Source organism: Nerophis ophidion, linkage group LG20 (genome assembly GCF_033978795.1).
Source record: "Nerophis ophidion isolate RoL-2023_Sa linkage group LG20, RoL_Noph_v1.0, whole genome shotgun sequence".
NCBI classification, from domain to species: domain Eukaryota; kingdom Metazoa; phylum Chordata; class Actinopteri; order Syngnathiformes; family Syngnathidae; genus Nerophis; species Nerophis ophidion.
The window spans coordinates 43034974-43055191 of record NC_084630.1 but is presented as its reverse complement, the minus strand read 5'-3'; the positions used below and the strand labels follow the sequence as shown (position 1 = coordinate 43055191).

At 40.8% G+C, this 20218-nt stretch overlaps 1 protein-coding gene across 6 annotated transcripts in view; it reads right to left on the bottom strand.

Annotated features, from left to right (window-relative positions):
* b3gntl1 (UDP-GlcNAc:betaGal beta-1,3-N-acetylglucosaminyltransferase-like 1) overlaps positions 1 to 19746 on the bottom strand; it is a 55543-nt gene extending 35797 nt beyond the window's left edge. For 4 of the 6 annotated variants that reach the window (XM_061881270.1, XM_061881267.1, XM_061881268.1 and 1 more), the window contains exons 1-7: positions 19436 to 19654; positions 19238 to 19357; positions 11941 to 12057; positions 11769 to 11868; positions 8267 to 8331; positions 7572 to 7637; positions 3906 to 4001 (exon numbers count right to left, since the gene is read on the bottom strand). In XM_061881270.1, the coding sequence (XP_061737254.1) occupies positions 3906 to 4001; positions 7572 to 7637; positions 8267 to 8331; positions 11769 to 11868; positions 11941 to 12057; positions 19238 to 19351 (558 nt within the window). In that variant the 5' untranslated portion in view covers positions 19352 to 19357; positions 19436 to 19654. Of the gene's footprint in view, positions 1 to 3905; positions 4002 to 7571; positions 7638 to 8266; positions 8332 to 11768; positions 11869 to 11940; positions 12058 to 19237; positions 19358 to 19435; positions 19656 to 19698 lie in introns of those variants that run through there. The other 2 variants (XM_061881271.1, XM_061881272.1) reach the window with 2 other exon arrangements.
* Between the last annotated feature and the right edge of the window lie 472 nt (positions 19747 to 20218).

Sequence of the window (20218 nt, the reverse complement as noted above, 5' to 3'; positions counted from 1 at the left end):
ACTAGATTGGACACAGAATTTTTTTGTCAGTGTCTTGAATCGAAATACAGTGGTACTTCAACTTAAAAGTATTTTGAGATAAGAGCTATTTCTTTGCTGATTGTTATGCTTTAAGTTGCGTGCAAGTATCACTGCCGTTAGCTGGCTTAGGAAATGTCACAGTGAATCTCATAAGATCCGCCCAAAACATCTGGTCTTACTCACAAGCATTTATATAGCTAAAGATTAACATACCTTTGTTTTCCAACCATGAGGGTGAAGAACAGTGCTGATAAGAAGTCAATGATCTTCATTAAATTAAAGAGGGAAATCTTCAAAAAACATGACAGTGTGTGTAGTCGACTTGACAAAGCAGTACACACGTAACACTGCGAGTCTGCACCATACTGAAGCAGAATGAGTCTAACACCAGCCAAAATGTAAAATACTATATAAACACGCGAGACAACGACCTATGAAAATATGGAAAAGCTGTGGATGTTGTGTTGTAGAGGTCTACTTTCCAAGGTAAATGCTGTACATTGTTATTGAAATACTCCATACAACTACTGTAGTTTTTTGAATGTACTACAACCTATCATATTGTTTTTCATACAATATTTCTTATCTAAAAGTATTTTTTTCATTTTAAAAGGCATGTTTAATGTTAAAACTGTTTAGTGTTTTCAATGTGTTGTTTGTCCCTCAAATGTGTTCCTGATCCACTCAAAGCCATTTTGGTGGTTTCTCTTTTTAACGGGAAGTACTTTCTTTAGTGTGGGATTTTCCTTGTTGACACACAGTTTCACTTTCATGCTGGTAATTGTGATGACAAGCTGCTCTCTTTGGACCCCGTAACAGACTGAATCACTTGTGGATGCTAAATTATCTGCATCTGGACAGTGCAAGTTGCCGGTCGGATCAAGCGTTTAATACGGTTCCCTTTTAACGAAACCTCTTTTTCAACCATTGATCTAGGATCATGTTTGTTATCTGACCAGACTGATTTTGTTTGATTTGAACAAAGTAAAACAAAATGATTTTAAAACTGTTACTTAAAAGTTAAATTATTACACACATCCCTACTTAAAATACAAATCATCTTTTAAACAGTGAACTTATCATCTGCATGAGCTGCAGCATCAGCAGGAAGCGGCTTCAAAAAGTCCACTCAGTTGGGAATGTGCCGAAGATCATTTTCATTCCCGCAAACCACGTTAAACAACATCCAGAGAGGTGCATGCTTCCTGATGTGTGCAGGGTAAATACAAACAGGCACAAACAATCTGACTGACTTTTCATCTCTTAAAACAAACCAGGACCTCATTAAAAGCTCTATATTTATATAGTCGTAGACCCCCACCGGCATTCGTTTCACAACCCTTCCTTGTTCTTATTTCCATCTTCTGGGTGTCCTGTGACAGTTGCCGTGTTTTGTGTGTGGGGGTCATTCCAGGTTAATCTTGTCATTCCTACTGTATGTCGCACGTGTGAATGTGTGTGTGCATCACATGACTCAAAAAGGATCGCAGATGATGAACACTGCAAAAACACATCTAGGCTCTGCCAGTCAGCTGGATAGAATCTGTTAAATTTGAGCGTGTGTGCATGTGCATCCACCTACGTACATGTGGTTCTTCTGTTGCAATATTTCAACTCTTTGCTTGTGCAAGCTAAGGCCAAAAGCATGAGTAGGATAAATAAGAATGCTTGGGAAAGCATGACAAAAGGCTTTGGATGTGAGTAGTCAACTGGGTTTGGAAGGTTATTGATAACCATACCTAATGTCCTGCAGATGCACATTCAAGAGTCCTGCCTGGATCACGTTAAACAAGCACCACCCTAAGTACATCTCTGCTTTACCTCTTACCTACACTCTGTTTCTTGACTTAGCAAGAATAAAGAATGATCTCATTCCCAGAACGCATAGTACGAACTTATGCCGATTATGTGCGTGTGTGTGTGTGTGTGTGTGTGTGTGTGTGTGTGTGTGTGTGTGTGTGCAGGAGCGCGACCTGTAGCCCTGGTGACGATCGTGTGTTTGGTTCAGACAGCGAGAGTAGCTCTAACACTACATTCCAATGCTTTATAAATGGAAATACAGTATACACAATGTCTAGTGCATCAAGGTAGGTCGTTTGTTTCTTTGTAAATAGCTAAAAAATATATGTACACAAGTACATAATAGACCAGTATATAATATGATGTCTTTATTGTCATTGCATAACAATGTAAAATGAAATTTGCTGCCCAACATCTGAAAGTGGTTCAGTACACATACCGTAAAAAAATATATTGTACTACACAAGGGCCTTCCTAATTAGCCTACTAATTATGTCCTCTGCCAGAATACGGTCAGAAACTGTCCATATTTACACTACATTTAAACTTTGAACCACAACAATGGACAATTTAGAGGATCAAGGTGGCCTAACATGCATTCCCATACAGAGATTGGAACTATTGATCGCCTGACTGGGACGCCAACTCGTCCCCATGCGGCTCAGTTAGAAACTATTGCAACTCAAACAAAAGACATTTTAGACCTATTCAACTGGTGGCCCCGTAGCCTGGATTTCAGTTCAAAACTTGGGAGACCAAAATTTTGTCCGCCAATTCCTAAAGACTCTAGGGTGCTCCTGTTTTATAGAGAAACTTGGACCACTAACACATTGGCAGATCCTTCCATTGACATTTAACATTGCTAGAATATCAAACCAATGATTTACGAAATTGAGGGATTCCTCAAGGCACCCCTTTCAGTCCTCTCTTTTTTGGCAGTTAAACATGGTTTTCATTCTGTGATTTATGCATCTAAAGTGTTGCTGTAGCTTGTCTACTTCAGATGCAGTCAGTAGGCATTTGTTCAACTTCTTTAGTTATACTCGTAGTGTGCATCAAGTATCCATTTTAGGTGCTGTCTTTTTCATCATTTGGACTCACATTTATACAACAGATTCTTAAAAAGACTCGAGTGCTTAAAGAGATTATCTGTGAGTAACTTTTTTGCAGAAGGACTTTTAAAACAACATATTACTTTGGTAACTTTGACAAAACAAATAGACCATAATTGAATATCTACTGTAGAGGATGCTGGCTGTCTGATATATGCAAATTGAGACAGATAGTAAAGGAGAAGTCTGGTCTGGTCTGGCCTTAGCTTTCTGTAAATGTAACCCTTTAAAACAATTTAGTTCAATATCCCTGATTTAGACCACACTTACCCATAATGCACCATGTTCTGATTTCACAATTCCAATGGATGGTGCCAATAATCAGAACATTTACTGTAATACAATGTATTGGATATCTGTCTCAGATGGCTAAGTTTGTTGCGAAGAAAGGGCAGATTATTTTTAAATTGCAATTCTCCACCTTACAACTTTCTGGAGTTAACGTTCTGTCAAAATAAGAAAAGTATTTATATAGATGAACTCTACTTAGCAGTTTGTACTGTCAGCATCTAATGGGAGAAAGACAGTGTTTTATTTCCTCACTCAATGTGTTCACTAGTAATCAGTGCTGAAGGATCGGTCTCCTGCAGCAGATCTCTAATTTAATTGGCTCACCGCACTCACCCCGTATCCATCAAGACAAATCCACGCCAGCTGGAATAGAGTTGAATATTTTGGCATGGTGGATGTGAACGTCATGTACTATTGCAGCAAGTAAGCACACCCAGATGTCCCCTGCAACTGGAAGACTATCCCACTGCTTAGTAAACTTTCAGTACGATTCCAATTTAAAAACCAACACTTTCCACTAGTGACTGTAGGCTTTGTCCAGTTCGCTGCCACATTTCCGTGGAAACAGCAGGGGTGTGCTGTTTGTATCCGGTTTCAGACAGACCTGCCAATAGGCTGGCACATGACCCCTCAGAAAGCGAGGCACTCATATACACAGGATAGCATGCCCATCATGCTTACTTGTGTGAGAAGCTGATCCTGTGTGATTGTGTTGATCCAGCGGGTATAACGTTCTGTGGATCCCTCAGGAAGCCTTTGGACTCTACAGCCGATCAGCTATAATGAAAACACACATTTATGAGAAGGTTAACATGGCTTCTTTTCAGTAACTCGTGGAAACATTTGAAACAAATATTGCATCATGCATGGCCCTTTAGTGTGTGATTGTTAAATAGAAATAAATTATACGGATATTCCGATGTTGGTGTCCTAAAAGAATAAAATCCAATAAAAAAAATAATACCGGACTGTCTTATTGTGGCAGTCCGCTCCCTGTATGATCAGTGTCAGAGCTTGGTCCGCATTGCCGGCAGTAAGTCGGGCACGTTTCCAGTGAGGGTTGGACTCCGCCAAGGCTGTCCTTTGTCACCGATTCTGTTCATAACTTTTATGGACAGTATTTCTAGGCGCAGTCAAGGCGTTGAGGGGATCCGGTTTGGTGGCCACGGGATTAGGTCTCTGCTTTTTGCAGATGATGTAGTCCTGATGGCTTCAACTGACCGGGATCTTCAGCTCTCACTGGAACGGTTCGCAGCCGAGTGTGAAGCGACCGGAATGAAAATCAGCACCTCCAAGTCCGAGTCCATGGTTCTCGCCCGGAAAAGGGTGGAGTGCCATCTCCGGGTTGGGGAGGAGACCCTGCCCCAAGTGGAGGAGTTCAAGTACCTAGGAGTCTTGTTCACGAGTGGGGGAAGAGTGGATCGTGAGATCGACAGGCGGATCGGTGCGGCGTCTTCAGTAATGCGGACGTTGTATCGATCCGTTGTGGTGAAGAAGGAGCTGAGCCGGAAGGCAAAGCTCTCAATTTACCGGTCGATCTACGTTCCCATCCTCACCTGTGGTCATGAGCTTTGGGTCATGACCGAAAGGATAAGATCACGGGTACAAGCGGCCGAAATGAGTTTCCTCCGCCGGGTGGCGGGGCTCTCCCTTAGAGATAGGGTGAGAAGCTCTGCCATCTGGTAGGAACGCAAAGTAAAGCCGCTGCTCCTTCACATCGAGAGGAGCCAGATGAGGTGGTTCGGGCATCTGGTCAGGATGCCACCCGAACGCCTCCCTAGGGATGTGTTTAGGGCACGTCCAGCTGGTAGGAGGCCACGGGGAAGACCCAGGACACGTTGGGAAGACTATGTTTCCCGGCTGGCCTGGGAACGCCTCGGGATCCCCCGGGAAGAGCTAGACGAAGTGGCTGGAGATAGGGAAGTCTGGGCTTCCCTGCTTAGGCTGCTGCCCCCGCGACCCGACCTCGGATAAGCGGAAGATGATGGATGGATGGATGGAAAAAAAATAATATTAAAAACTGGAATTTTTTGGCCTCAATATCTCAAATTAATGACTCTTAATGACTCCTATTGACTAATGTAAAGCATTTCTGCAGCAGATGTGTAACAAGGATTTGCACTTTTTTATTATTTCGCCCATCATTCAGAATACTTATGTGAGACAAGAACACTTGTCTTTCCATTTTCTGTGCATTTAAATAGCAAAGAACGGACAGTAAGATACAGCCAATAATGCAGGTATATGGGATTCAACTGTTCCGCCAATAAAGCACTCCCAAAAAACGTCTAAAAACTGGCAACAATGCCCCTTTTACATGAAGTGACCGGAATATTGACGAAGCTATAGCAACATTTTTATTGTAAGTGCAAACACTGGGGAACTACTTTTCTGGCATAGGAACACATTGCCTTGTTCACACTGCTCCTTTGATCACATGCGAATAGCTTCTCGCTAGAACCTAGCTTGAGCTGCTAGAAGTGTTGGTATTGACCAGCCATTAAATAAAAAAGGAGACAGAGCTTCTGCTGTTAAAAGTTGTGGCACAAAGCTGAAAAGTTAGTCAACTTTGAAAATCCACACGCTAACCATTTGATACAAAGTGGCTCATAACTTGGCTCTTAAAGGACTGCAGACTCCATGAGAGCCAACAAACATAATAAAATATCACTTACTGTATTGTGTCTGCTGTCATTAGGATGCCGACAGCTAGGATGTTCATATATTCCCATTTAAATGAAGAATGACCATAATCATCACAAAGAAACGGGGTTGGCGGGTGGACCAAGCATTTTTTCGCGTCATTCTCACCATTTTTCGGTCCTAAACGGCTGTCAAAGTGTACCAACTTGTCAGAATACATCCTCAGACTTTTTCTGTCCTTGTGAGAGACATAATTTATGATGTACAATAAACTTCCAGGGAGCATGGAAGCGAGAAAGCAGGAGACCCATTGATGATGAAAGCATAGGCACACACGGTAGTGATCACAGTGTCACTATAAATAGTATGTCTGTGTTAATGTTTAAAATAACAATATCACTAATACTTGGTTAATATTCACGTCACGAAATGTAAATGGAGTATTGTAAGCGGCTTTTAAATGGTTATTTATTGGATTTTATGGGCGAAATAGAGGATCACTCATTGGCTCTGCTATTGGTGGGCTTTTATTTCCAAGTTAGAATGCATACAAAAAAAAAAAAAAAAACATCCGTCGTCATGTTTCTAATATTGACTGTTAACGATGGCAATATTTCAAAATAAGGTGCAATTGCCCTTTAACAAATGGAACACAGCAAAAGACGATCACGACATACAAGAAATAATTATTTTATCGGAAAAGTGAGGCTTATAATGAATTTAACAGCTCAAGGAGACCACAAGCTGAAAGATACAGCATCCTATCAGTCAGCATCCCAGTGATAGTGGACATTGTAAGTCGCTGTTTGATTTATTTATTTTATTCATTTATTAATAGTGTTTACCAATACTGCTACAAGGTAACACTTTAAAGCTCTCACAAAGTCTACCGTTAGTGTAGCAAACACAGAAAGTTGTCTCTATGTTGTTGTTGCTCGTAGCAATGGTAGCGTCGGTGCTATGTGGTATTTGAAATCACTGCAACCAAAAAAAGATGATCCAATAATGCTTAAAATTAGCAAAACACTGTTAAGTATTACATGTTATTATGAATGTGTTTGTTACTAAATTATATGCATACTTACAGCATTTCCATGGTATTGTGTCAGAGGGTTTTGGATGTTTTTTAGAGTGCTTTATAGACTGAATAGACCCAATCCCAATTAACCACATTGTTAGTTTTTTTTTTCTATCTTATTGGGTTTGTTTGGCTTTGTTACTTAGTGCTGTTTCTTACTGCTAACTAATGACCTGGTCTACAATCAGACCATTAAAAAAGATGTTTTACATTTGGACTCAGAGCCATCTCGTGAAAAATGAGAGGCGTAACAGAAAGGGACAGGCTGTTTGTGCAGAGCGGCAAGCCTGCTGTCTCTGTGCAGTCTCTCTCACTTCCCTCACACACATGACCCCCAGACCCCTGACCCGGCAAGGCCACAAAAAGCATCAACACCGGATACGCACACCGCTCTGCGTGCCAACATCGTGGCACCCAACACAGTTGCTCACATTGTCTTAATGTTTGGATCTTGTGCGCTTGCGGCACACAGTTCTGCAAAGCACATTAAAACATCATGCAAATAAAAATGAAGCCACATTGCTGGGGGTTTGGTGTGAAAGACGTCGGATGGAAAAAGAAAGGAGAGTAGATAAAAAAAAACAACGTGAGGAAAAGGGAAGGAAGTAAATGTAAAAATCACTTACAGAGTTTGAGTGAAAGACAGATGCCTTGTACTGCAGCTGAACCCTTTGGGGCAACATGACATCATCCTGCAACACACACAGTATCAGTAATTCATAATTTATGCCAATTGAAAGTCAGGACACAATTGGCCTACAATATATAATATATATATAATTTTTTCTATGCAGGAGTATTTTGGTTCCATATCATCTCAACCTTAATTTGCTCTAAGAGGACAAAAACCTTACAGGAAGGAATCAGAGCAGATTTTTTTGCATCGCCTCATCTGGAACTGATTGTCTCTGAATGTATGTAATCATGCATATGGGAGGAAAAGATCACACTTGTAAAAACATTTAACATGTGCCAGACGACGTCCAAAAGAAACACTACTTCTTGACTGAGCAGAAGGACTTGAAGTGTAACGAGCAGCCGAGCAGAGACAAGTACAAGCGAGCTAATGGAGGACATTGTTTTCTGAGAAAGCAATCTGACGGTCAGGCACTCTTTTATGCTGGAAACGGTCTATTGGAAAGAAAATAAGATAAATTCTTCGACATGCAGTTAGAAAGCAAGCAGCAGCGGCGAGAGGTTAACTTAATTTAGGCTGTGTCGTGAGGCTACAGGCGGCCTTTGGATTCAAAGTTTTCACAAGTCTGACCTTGAAAGAAGACAGATGTATCAATACAACAAACACAAACATGCACACACTTACTGCATCCTGAAAGCACAAGTATTTTCCACAGCTCTGCGCTACTGCCTTATTCTTTGCATATCCCACTGAAAGAAAAATGAACAATGTTTCTTTATGTTTGTTACAGTGAATGTCTTTTGAGTACTTACGCATTTAAGTAGGAAAATAATGAAAGCAGAACTTGCAGACCTCTGTAGTTCCGCAAACTAAAACATGACTTTAGTTACTTTTGCATCAGTGTTTATCTAAAGTTAATTACTATTCCATTAAACATGATCTTAGGAAAGAAAGTTTCTGGGGCTAAACCACCGTTTATTTGGTCTTTGGGAACTGTGTCTTTTCATTATTTGCTGATTCATACCTACAGTAGTCTTAATCAATCAATCAATCAATCAATGTTTATTTATATAGCCCCAAATCACAAATGTCTCAAAGGACTGCACAAATCATTACGACTACAACATCCTCGGAAGAACCCACAAAAGGGCAAGGAAAACTCACACCCAGTGGGCAGGGAGAATTCACATCCAGTGGGACGCCAGTGACAATGCTGACTATGAGAAACCTTGGAGAGGACCTCAGATGTGGGCAACCCCCCCCCCTCTAGGGGACCGAAAGCAATGGATGTCGAGCGGGTCTAACATGATACTGTGAAAGTTCAATCCATAGTGGCTCCAACACAGCCGCGAGAGTTCAGTTCAAGCGGATCCAAGACAGCAGCGAGAGTCCCGTCCACAGGAAACCATCTCAAGCGGAGGCGGATCAGCAGCGTAGAGATGTCCCCAACCGATACACAGGCGAGCGGTCCATCCTGGGTCCCGACGAGCGGTCCATCCTGGGTCTCGATTCTGGACAGCCAGTACTTCATCCATGGTCATCGGATCGGACCCCCTCCACAAGGGAGGGGGGGACATAGGAAAAAGAAAAGAAGCGGCAGATCAACTGCTCTAAAAAGGAGGTCTATTTAAAGGCTAGAGTATACAGATGAGTTTTAAGGTGAGACTTAAATGCTTCTACTGAGGTAGCATCTCGAACTGTTACCGGGAGGGCATTCCAGAGTACTGGAGCCAGAACGGAAAACGCTCTATAGCCCTCAGACTTTTTTTGGGCTCTAGGAATCACTAATAAGCCGGAGTCTTTTGAACGCAGATTTCTTGCCGGGACAATACAATCGGCTAGATAGGCTGGAGCTAGACCGTGTAGTATTTTATACGTAAGTAGTAAAACCTTAAAGTCACATCTTAAGTGCATCTTAAGTTCCAATGTTTACATACATTAAAAAAAAAACAAAGAGAGCAACACATAGATTTGCACTATCTGTACGCTCTCATGACTCGGACATGCCCTAAAAACTCCAACAGTAGGTTTTTACTTTGTTGTGTCAAACAGCTACTCATTTCCCCCTTATTTGAAAAAGAGGCCTATGGTGAATTTAATCTTATCTGATTCCATTTTTTCTGACTAAATATTGTTACAATGTTGAATACTCGCAATAGACAAGGCCGAAGCGTCAAGTCATATGGTTCATGCATTTTGATGTGAACTTGCAGGCAGTTTTGGATGCCTCTGTTTGCAAGGTTTTGCAGTCTGGCTAAGTTATGATGTCACAAAGAGGTGGACATTCTTATTTGGACTTAAATGTCAAACTCTCAGAGAATCCCACGTACAAAATGGTAGTATTATTGTATATTCTTGGCATCCGCATAATAACACGAGGTGCAGCATGCAGTGATATAAATGCTGGAAAAAAGCAGCTTTTTTTTACGCAGAGTCTGAATCGCCCGGAAAAGGGTGGAGTGCCATCTCCGGGTTGGGGAGGGGACCCTGCCCCAAGTGGAGGAGTTCAAGTACCTAGGAGTCTTGTTCACGAGTGGGGGAAGAGTGGATCGAGAGATCGACAGGCGGATCGGTGCGGCGTCTTCAGTAATGCGGACGTTGTATCGATCCGTTGTGGTGAAGAAGGAGCTGAGCCGGAAGGCAAAGCTCTCAATTTACCGGTCGATCTACGTTCCCATCCTCACCTATGGTCATGAGCTTTGGGTCATGACCGAAAGGATAAGATCACGGGTACAAGCGGCCCAAATGAGTTTCCTCCGCCGTGTGGCGGGGCTCTCCCTTAGAGATAGGGTGAGAAGCTCTGCCATCCGGGAGGAACTCAAAGTAAAGCCGCTGCTCCTTCACATCGAGAGGAGCCAGATGAGGTGGTTCGGGCATCTGGTCAGGATGCCACCCGAACGCCTCCCTAGGGAGGTGTTTAGGGCACGTCCAGCTGGTAGGAGGCCACGGGGAAGACCCAGGACACGTTGGGAAGACTATGTCTCCCGGCTGGCCTGGGAACGCCTCGGGATCCCCCGGGAAGAGCTAGACGAAGTGGCTGGAGATAGGGAAGTCTGGGCTTCCCTGCTTAGGCTGCTGCCCCCGCGACCCGACCTCGGATAAGCGGAAGATGATGGATGGATGGATGGATGGATGGAGAGTCTGAATCGATCAGGGAGTGTGAAAGTTTACCTAATTTTGTTGCTGGGTGAATCTACAATATGTGATGTTTATGAAGTTTATTTTCGACCATGTCCGAAAAAAAGTGGTAACGACTTATAGGCTTTTATTCAAACAATGTACATTTTCAAAAGACAAATTATGATCATTTTGGAGAAGATGGGCATGGTTTCATTTGCAATCTGCAGACAAATTCGAAAAAAGGGTTAAAAAGTGACTGTGGAGCAAGATTTACACTAAAGCATATCAAATACATGTTATCCAGACCACGAGGAATTGTGCAAAGGCCACCACAGTGGATATGTTTTTTTTAATTTTTATTCATAGTTGTATGTAGAAGTGTCTGCTTGTATCTGCTGCTTTAATGTCTTTAATGTCCTCTGTGTTCTTTGATGTTTCCCTCTTACATGTGTACTATGGCTATGAGTTGTTTTTTTCCCTTGGCCTCAGTCTGCACCCCCTCTCCAGGGCCCAGGCTAAGACCGATATTTTTATTTTATTTTAATCTTCTATTTTTTCTTCCCCCCCCCCCCCCCCCCCCTCTTTGTTTACCTGTATCTCATCTTTTTTGTAAGGGGCGCTGGAAGCCGGCAGACCCGTCAGCGATCCTGTTCTGTCTCCCTGTAATGTTTGTCTGATCTTGAATGGGATTGTGCTGAAAATTGTAATTTTCCTGAAGGAACTCTCCTGACGGAATAAATAAAGTACTATCTAATCTAACTATCTAATCTTAAATGTAGACTAACATCACCATAAGACCCTGTGATTATAGAGCAGTTAACTTTTTTACACTTACATCACAGTTGAAAATGGTAGAATGTTACTTAAAACAGGCCGATTGCACTTTTAATTATTTCCAAGGGGCAATTTGTTTCACCATTAGATAGTAGCGGTATTTCAAGTAAACTACAGTATGTAGGAAACTGAGGTGGGGCGATGAATCCAAAGACAGAGCTAATCTTATTGCTTATCTTTTGGCAAATTCTATTTGAGACAGACACTGATAGCTCATCGCGACACAACAGACCTCCTCTTGGCTGCTCTGAGTTGTGGCCACTGATCACCACTGAAATGCTCCTCCCCTCCAACTTCTGCCTCCAAGCTTCAACCACTTTTCTGGAGTCATCCTAAAGCACAGAAAAAAAACATACACATTTCAAAACAGTGTACTTATTGTTTAAACACCAAGTCAAACATACAGTGCTGGCGTCATCGAAAACAGAAAGTTCCATTGACCCGGTGAAGTCTTGATCAAATATGGCCTGCAGACACTCGACCAGCCAAAGGGAGGCGTTGTACATTGGCATGATGATACTCTGAGAAACACAGAAGAGTTGATGATTTTCATTCATTATAGTTTACAAGAGTGCAGCACAGTGGGGCTAGTCGCAGGGGTGTCCAAACTACGGCCCTCGGGCCAAGTCTTCAGGGCTGCCCGCAAGATTGGATCACCTGTGAATTAAATTGAATTAAAACTTGCCACACTCTTGCGAGCGAAAGTAGGATCGGTGGTCAATGACCATGTGTTTTTATTAGTTTTATTACACATATACAAAATCCACTACAGTCCCTGATGAGTGATATGCAAAACCACTCTCTCCACAGTTCCCTTTGTTTGGTGCATTGTGGCTGCCTGATCATTGACTAATTAGAAAACATTATGGAGGTCGGCAGGGAAATAAGTTATGAGTCGAACATTTACAGGCTCTTGATATTCAATGTTTTATCGTTTATACTTCATATTGTTGTCAGAACCTGATGTGGGGGAGAGGGGTTTTAAAGTTGAAGTTATATGTTATTGTTCAGTCTGTTACAGCTTGCTTTAATCAATGCAAACGGAAGTGTTATTTTGGTACAAGTGATGTTTGTTACAATTGTCACAACTCTGCTGTGTGGCGAAAAAAACGTTGTAATATTTGTATTTGCGTACGCGTGTCCAGGTGTATGCGTGCGGGCATGCATCCGTATAACAGCATATTGGCGATTACCCAATTATTACATTGGCTTTATTGAAGATTGTTCTGTATTTCTAAATCTTAAATTTGGTATAAAATTAAGTACACTAACTTTTGAACTGTATGGATATATTTTGTATATAAATTGTGTGTATGTTTGTTTGTATACATACAAAATATATAAATAAATGGGTTGTACTTGTATAGCGCTTTTCTACCTTCGAAGTACTCAAAGCACTTTGACACTACTTCCACATTTACCCATTCACACACACATTCACACACTGATGGAGGGAGCTGCCATGCAAGGCGCTAACCAGCACCCATCAGGAGCAAGGGTGAAGTGTCTTGCTCAGGACACAACGGACGTGACGAGGTTGGTACTAGGTGGGATTTGAACCAGGGACCCTCGGGTTGCGCACTGCCACTCTCCCACTGCGCCACGCCGTCCCTATATGTAAGGTATATATAAATATGATACTATATATGTGTATAACATTATATTAATATGTATATATGTACACATATGTTAAGGCTATATGTGTGGGTGTATATATACACACACATACATATTTAGATAATATATTAAAAAATGTATATAATATATATATATATATATATATATATATATATATATGTACACATACATTTCTAGGTTAATATGCATGTATGTATATATATATATATATATATACATACACACACATCTATATATACATACATACAGTATATATACATATATTTATATAAACAAATATATATGCATGTGGGTTTTTTTATGTACCCAAGTTTCAATTCCAAAAACATAACTGGAGTGAATACTTGTTTGTCAGACAGAAAAAACAGACACTTTTAGCATTTAAGGGGACCTATGATGATTTTAATCTACTTTAATACACTTTCTTGTGGTCTATATCAGTGGTTCTCAAATGGGGGTACGCGTACCCCTGGGGGTACTTGAAGGTATGCCAAGGGGTACGTGAGATTTTTTTTTAAAATTCAAAAAATAGCAACAATTCCAAAATCCTTTATAAATATATTTATTGAATAATACTTGAACAAATTATGAATGTAAGTTCATAAACTGTGAAAAGAAATGCAACAATGCGATATTCAGTGTTGACAGCTAGATTTTTTTGTGGACATGTTCCATAAATATTGATGTTAAAGATTTCTTTTTTGGTGAAGAAATGTTTAGAATTACCGTATTTCCTTGAATTGCCGCCGGGGCGCTAATTGATTTAAAACCTCTTCTCACTCCGGCACTTACCAAAGGTATGCAGTAAAAAATTGAGTGTGATGTAAGCTTGGACCTTAAATCCTACTGAATAGCTCTTAATCTTCTTACCTTTATGCAATTTCAAATGACTGGTATTGAAATCAGCCTCCTTCATTTTGAAAATGATGACAGGGCAAGTGTCACTCGTGACGTCACTAGTTTGACCAGGCGGTAATTCAAGTCAGGCGGATACTATATGCCTTACGGCAATTCAACGAAATACGGTAAGTTAATGAATCCAGATGGATCTCTATTAGAATCCCCAAAGAGGGCACTTTAAGTTGATGATTACTTCTATGTGTAGAAATCTTGATTTATAATTGAATCACTTGTTTATTTTTCAACAAGTTTTTAATTATTTTTATATATTTTTTTCTAAATAGTTCCAGAAAAAAACACTACAAATGAGCAATATTTTGCGCTGTTATACAATTTAATAAATCAGAAACTGATGACATAGTGCTGTATTTTACTTCTTTATCTCTTTTTTTCAACCAAAAATGCTTCGCTCTGATTAGGGGGTACTTGATTAAAAAAATGTTCACAGGGGGTACATCACTGAAAAAAGGTTGAGAACCACTGTGATATATATATATATATATTTTTTTTTTTCTCCCAAGATGGCGCTGCTGTAGTGGCTGCTGTAGGCAGGAGCTCTGTGCTCTTGCATCATCCTTTTGTGTTTCCCTCTTGTTTTCATGTCTTATTATATTTTTTTGCATTTTGGTCCAGGACCCTTTGGGACAGTGTGACAAGGGGTGGCACTTTCGTGACCTCTGTGGTGCTTTTTTTGTGGACTTCTGGATCTGCCTCCCGGGAGCCTTTTGGCCATGGAGACCAGCTGCTGGGTCTCTGCTACACCGGAGTCTGTTTGGATGGACTGGAGGAGATGCGGATGAGGGGACAGGACTGCGGAGCGAGCACTGAGCGCTGGGACGGAGAGGCTTCGCGGTGTCTTGACTGGGTGAGTAGGTGTCGGACACCTCAGTCACCTTGGACGTATCCTCGCTCATCCATGCGGACTGGACATTGGTCGAGAGTGGAGTCGGCTGTCTTGGTTGCTTTGTTGGGTCTGCTCCTGTCTCTGGCCATGCTCCCTCCTCCCCAGCGGACGATGGCGTGGAACACCGCAGAGGCCACCACAGTGGATATGTTTCTTTTACTTTTTATTCATAGCTGTATGTAGAAGTGTCTGGTTGTATCTGCTGCTTTAATGTCCTCTGTGTTCTTTGATGTTTGATGTTTCCCTCTTACCCACATGGAAGAGGGATGTGTACTATGGCTATGAGTTGTTTTTTTCCCTTGGCCTCAGTCTGCACCCCCTCTCCAGGGCCTAGGCTAAGACCGATTTTTTATTTTTTTATTTTATTTTAATCTTCTATTTTTTTCTCCCATCCCCCCCCCCCCCCACTCTTGTTCACCTGTATATCATCTTTTTTGTAAGGGGCGCTGTAAGCCGGCAGACCCGTCAGCGATCCTGTTCTGTCTCCCTGTAATGTTTGTCTGATCTTGAATGGGATTGTGCTGAAAATTGTAATTTTCCTGAAGGAACTCTCCTGACGGAATACATAAAGTACTATCTAATCTATCTAATCTAATCCATATAATATGTATTGAATATGCTTTGGAGTAAATGGCGCATATTTTTCTTCACAGTAACACCCAGTTTTTGAGTCTGTCTGCAAGATGTTTATGTATGGAGGCGTTCACAAAATGCAGATGAAACTCTCCAAAAGTATCAGAATTACATCCATTTACTACAGCTTGTCCCTTTCGGGGTTGCTGAAGCCTATCTCAGCTGTATCAGAATTCATCTTTTCAAAATATACACTGTAAATATGTATCTTGAATATAAACATCGCCACTTTTTTTAGCAGTTAAAGTGGAAAATCAACTTTATAAGCAATTCATAGATTTGCAGATCGCAACATTAGGTATACCTGTCCACTCTTCGATGGATACAAAGATGCATAAAAAACTAGCTGCAAACCACAAATGGCCTGCAGGCTTCACTTTGGACACCCATGTTCTACTGACTTGTGACCAGTCCAGAGTGTATCACCAAGTTAGCTGGAATAGGCTCCAGCTCTCACGTGACCCTAACAAGGGCAAGAGCGGTATAGAAAATAGATGGTTAATTTCTGTACAAATTGTTCTCATTAAGGTCATGCGGGATCCACGATCCATGGGGGCCCGTTTTGTCTTGCTAAGTGAATGTAAAATGTCAGTTGATGAATGACAGAGGACTTCATATGAAATTTTACCGCAGACGTATTCATACTTCTAGCCCCTTCCTGCTGTGTCATTGATAAGAATGTAATGGTACATTTTTCCAGTTCCTTTTATCGTCTCCCGTAGTGCACAGTGTTCGTGCTGGGCTCTTAATTTGACATACATGGATTGAACCTCAGTGGGTGTAGTGTCAGGAAAATGTGCATCTTTACCTTTTCATTATGTAAATTGTATTATTTGGCACTAAAAACATAAAATACTGAACATTTTTTTCCCCATGATTTTGTTTTAGTATAAACTATCCATACAATTAAATTCAAGCTGTATTAAAAACTTATGAAAATGATTTGGCATAAATAAAAAGGTGTGAACATTTTTTATGACATGTTTTAAAAAGGTAAAATCCAATCTGCACTTTGTTAGAATATATAACAAATTGGACCAAGCTATATTTCTAACAAAGACAAATCATTATTTCTTCCAGATTTTCCAGAACTAAATTTAAAAAAAAAATTCAAAAGACTTTGAAATAAGATTTAAATTTGATTTTACAAATTTTATAGATTTGCCAGAATATTTTTTTTTTAATTTTAATCATAAGTTTAAAGAAATATTACACAAATATTATTCGTCGAAAAAACAGAAGCTAAAATGAAGAATTAAATTAAAATGCATTTATTATTCTTGACAATAAATAAAAAAATACTTCAACATTGACTTAAATTGTTTGGAAATAAGAGGAAGGAATTTAAAAGGTAAAAAGGTATTTGTGTTTAAAAACCTAAAATAATTTTTAAGGTTGTATTTTTTCTCTAAAATTCTCTTTCTGAAAGTTATAAGAAGCGAAGTAAAAAAATAAATGAATTTATGTAAACAAGTGAAGACCAAGTTTTCAAAATATTTTCTTGGGTTTTCAAATTCTGTTGGAGTTTTGTCTCTTAGAATTAAAAATGTCAAGCATAGCGAGACCAACTTGCTAGTAAATAAATAAAATGTAAAAAATAGAGGCAGCTCACTGGTAAGTGCTGCTATTTGAGCTATTTTTAGAACAGGCCAGCGGGCGACTCATCTGGTCCTTACAAGCTACCTGGTGCCTGCAGGCACCGTGTTGGTGACCCCTGATCTAAATTAAGTGTTTGTTACTTAGAATATTTTCTCCATACTAAAGTGTTACCAAAAACACATTACTTTGTCTTGAATTTGGAAAAAAAAAAATATATATATATATATATTTTAGGCGTGTCTTAATGAAATTAAACAATGGATGTCCGCTAACTTTTTGCAACTCAACGCCAAAAAAACGGAAATGCTGATTATCGGTCCTGCTAGACACCGAACTCTATTTAATAATACAATTCTAACATTTGACAACCAAACAATTAAACAAGGCGACACGGTAAAGAATCTGGGTATTATCTTCGACCCAACTCTCTCCTTTGAGGCACACATTAAAAGCGTTACTAAAACGGCCTTCTTTCATCTCCGTAATATCGCTAAAATTCGCTCCATTCTGTCCACTAAAGACGCTGAGATCATTATCCATGCGTTTGTTACGTCTCGCCTCGACTACTGTAACGTATTATTTTCGGGTCTCCCCATGTCTAGCATTAAAAGATTACAGTTGGTACAAAATGCGGCTGCTAGACTTTTGACAAGAACAAGAAAGTTTGATCACATTACGCCTGTACTGTATATACCTTTATATACATATATACATACATATATACCTGTACTGGCTCACCTGCACTGGCTTCCTGTGCACTTAAGATGTGACTTTAAGGTTTTACTACTTACGTATAAAATACTACACGGTCTAGCTCCATCCTATCTTGCCGATTGTATTGTACCATATGTCCCGGCAAGAAATCTGCGTTCAAAGGACTCCGGCTTGTTAGTGATTCCCAAAGCCCAAAAAAAGTCTGCGGGCTATAGAGCGTTTTCCGTTCGGGCTCCAGTACTCTGGAATGCCCTCCCGGTAACAGTTCGAGATGCCACCTCAGTAGAAGCATTTAAGTCTCACCTTAAAACTCATTTGTATACTCTAGCCTTTAAATAGACTCCCTTTTTAGACCAGTTGATCTGCTGTTTCTTTTCTTTTTCTTCTATGTCCCACTCTCCTTTGTGGAGGGAGTCCGGTCCGATCCGGTGGCCATGTACTGCTTGCCTGTGTATCGGCTGGGGACATCTCTGCGCTGCTGATCCGCCTCCGCTTGGGATGGTTTCCTGCTGGCTCCGCTGTGAACGGGACTCTCGCTGCTGTGTTGGATCCGCTTTGGACTGGACTCTCCCGACTGTGTTGGATCCATTGTGGATTGAACTTTCACAGTATCATGTTAGACCCGCTCGACATCCATTGCTTTCCTCCTCTCTAAGGTTCTCATAGTCATTATTGTCACCGACGTCCCACTGGGTCATTATTGTCACCGACGTCCCACTGGGTCATTATTGTCACCGACGTCCCACTGGGTGTGAGTTTTCCTTGCCCTTATGTGGGCCTACCGAGGATGTCGTAGTGGTTTGTGCAGCCCTTTGAGACACTAGTGATTTAGGGCTATATAAGTAAACATTGATTGATTGATTGATATTTTTCACTAAGAAGGGTTCGGTGAATGCGCATATGAAACTAATGGGGTTCGGGACCTTCAACAAGGTTAAGAACCACTGCTCTAGAATCACGCTTTTCCATCTGGCAATCTGATGGACAAGTCTGCGTTTGGAGGTTGCCAGGAGAACGGTACATTTCGGACTGCCTTATGCCGAGTTCGAAATTTGATGGAGGAGGAATTATGGTGTGGGGTTGTTTTTCAGGAGTTGGGTTTGGCCCCTTAGGTGGACCGACGTCATATTGTACCCTTTGGGTTAGGAACGGGACGGCACGTCAAGTTCATAAGTGAGTCAAGGCAGGTGGCCAAATACTTCTGGCAATATACTGTACTTAGGCGTGACTTTATGTTCAAAATAAACTATAGCTGGGAAAGTTGACGGACTCATGGGGTTTAGAAAGAACAAATTTGCTGTTTATACACCCACCACGTCCACTACTTCACTCAATGCTGTTCCTGGTCTGTTGTTAGCGGTGCAGAGGCGCTTGTGTGGGTTCGTGCTCACTCCCGACTCCACCTCTGAACCCTGGACACTCTCCATGCTCACCTGGACCGGCAAAACGAACCATTACAAACTACTAGGAAAATGTTACTTGTTAACTTTTACTCCATATTTACAACTCACCGAATCGGTTTCATGTTTTTGAACCGTAGTAAGCGTCAAATGGCCACTTTTACGCGCGTAAAGCGCCTTCAAACATAGGGCGGCAACTGGATTATTCTTCCGCAAACAACTAACCTCGTTACGCTGATTGGTTGTTCAAAGAACGTTGGAAGACTGGATTGGCTGTTGCTGTTGTCAATCAAATGACGATAGCATTTAATTTTGACAGAAACACGTACGATTACGGAACAACTTATTTTTTGTTTTAAAAATGTCCAACTTACTGAATGTATATCATGTCTTTTGAACCGTAGTAAGCCGCAAAACGCCATTTCACACGTAGGGAGACAACCGTGATACGACTTCCGCATGCAGCCAACCTCTTTTACGCTGATTGGTTAATCAAAAAGCGTCTGCAAGACTGGATTGGCTGTTGCTACTGTCAATCAAATGACGCTTACGTTACATCTTGACAGAAACGTTACGAAACAAGTTGCTATTTTTTACTTTAAATGTCCAATTTACTAAATTCATGTCACGTCTTTTAAACCGTAGTAAGCCTCAAAGCGCCAGTTCAAAACAGGAAGGGAGACAACCACGATACGGCTTGCGCCTGCAACTAACCTCTTTACGCTGATTGGTTAATCGCAGACATCCTGCGACACTGGATTGGCTGTTCCTCCTGTCAATCATTTGAGGCGCCTTTCCTGAAATTATTATTATTTATTTTTTAATAATAATCATTTAAATTTTTTTTAATGTTTATTAATAAATTTCAACGTTAACAAACAAAAGGGAAACAAT